The sequence below is a fragment of the Aplysia californica genome, unplaced genomic scaffold (assembly GCF_000002075.1).
Source record: "Aplysia californica isolate F4 #8 unplaced genomic scaffold, AplCal3.0 scaffold03000, whole genome shotgun sequence".
Classification (NCBI taxonomy): Eukaryota; Metazoa; Mollusca; class Gastropoda; order Aplysiida; family Aplysiidae; genus Aplysia; species Aplysia californica.
The window spans coordinates 2,710-4,110 of record NW_004800270.1 but is presented as its reverse complement, the minus strand read 5'-3'; the positions used below and the strand labels follow the sequence as shown (position 1 = coordinate 4,110).

The 1,401-nt window shown below is 40.0% G+C and overlaps 1 protein-coding gene across 1 annotated transcript in view; it reads left to right on the top strand.

Moving 5' to 3' along the window:
* Positions 1-6: 6 nt before the first annotated feature.
* Positions 7-1,401, top strand: part of LOC101858245 (mucin-5AC) — a gene marked incomplete at both ends in the record, with an annotated part of 3,982 nt that continues 2,587 nt past the window's right edge. Inside the window, 1 exon segment of the mRNA XM_005113511.3 lies at positions 7-1,300. Within this exon segment, the coding sequence (XP_005113568.3) occupies positions 7-1,300 (1,294 nt within the window).

Here is a 1,401-nt window from a genome sequence, read left to right as displayed (position 1 = left end):
GATGTGACTACAGATCAGACAACAGATGTGACTACACAGGCAACAGATCAAACAACAGATGTGACTACAGATCAGACAACAGATGTGACTACACAAGCAACAAATCAAACAACAGATGTGACTACACAAGCAACTGATCAAACAACAGATGTGACAACACAGGCAACAGATCTAACAACAGATCTAACAACAGATCAAACAACAGATCGAACAGATCAAACAACAGATCTTACAACAGATCAAACAACAGATCAAACAGATCAAACAACAGATCTGACAACAGATCAAACAACAGATCAAACAACAGATGTGACAATAAAAGCAACAGATCAAACAACAGATCTAACAACAGATCAAACAATAGATCAAACAGCTGATCAAACAGCAGATCTTACAACAGATCAAACAACAGATCATACAACAGATCAAACAAGAGATGTTACTACGCTGACATCTGATCAAACAACAGACGTAACTACACAGGCAACAGATCAAACAACAGATCTAGCAACAGATCAAACTACAGATGTAACCACACTGACATCTGATCAAACAACAGATCAAACAGCAGATGTGACTACACAGGCATTAGATCAAACAACAGATCAAGCAACAGATCAAACAACAGATCAAACAACAGGTCTTACAACAGTTCAAACAACAGGTCAAGCAACCGATCAAACATCAGATTTGACTACACAGGAAGCACATCAAACAACAGATGTGAAAACACAAGTAACAGATCAAACAACAGAGGTGACAACAGATCAGACAGCAAATTTGACTACACAGGAAGCACATCAAACAACAAATCAAACAACCGATATGACAATAAAAGCAACAGACCAAACAACAGATCAAACAACAGATCAAACAACAGATCAAACAACAGATCAAACAACAGATCAAACAATAGATCAAACAACAGATATGACTAAACAGGCCACAGATATGACTACACAGAACCCAAATGTCACCTCGGAAGTTACCGCAACAACCACATCTTCGGACACAACGGTCCTGTCATTTGGAACATCAACGCCTCATAATCTACCAACTGGCCTCTCCGGTTCAACAACTCTCAGAGCACCTACTCCAAACGCTACAAAGTCTGTCGATCCAGCAGCCACTGTGACATCTGGCCCAGACACAAGGCCACCCATAACGTCAGTGACGGAATCCACCAGCGTCATTGTGTCATCTCCAGCCGTACCAACTCTTGCTTCTACTTCATCGGTTCCAACTACGTCAGAATCTCTACCCACCGAGACGGCTGTGTTGGAAACAGATATAGATTACAGTAAGTTGACCGACTAGCAGGTCATAATCTATAGTTTTATGGTACTGGCTACAGAAATGATAATGATAATTATGATAATGGTGATGATTATAATAATAATA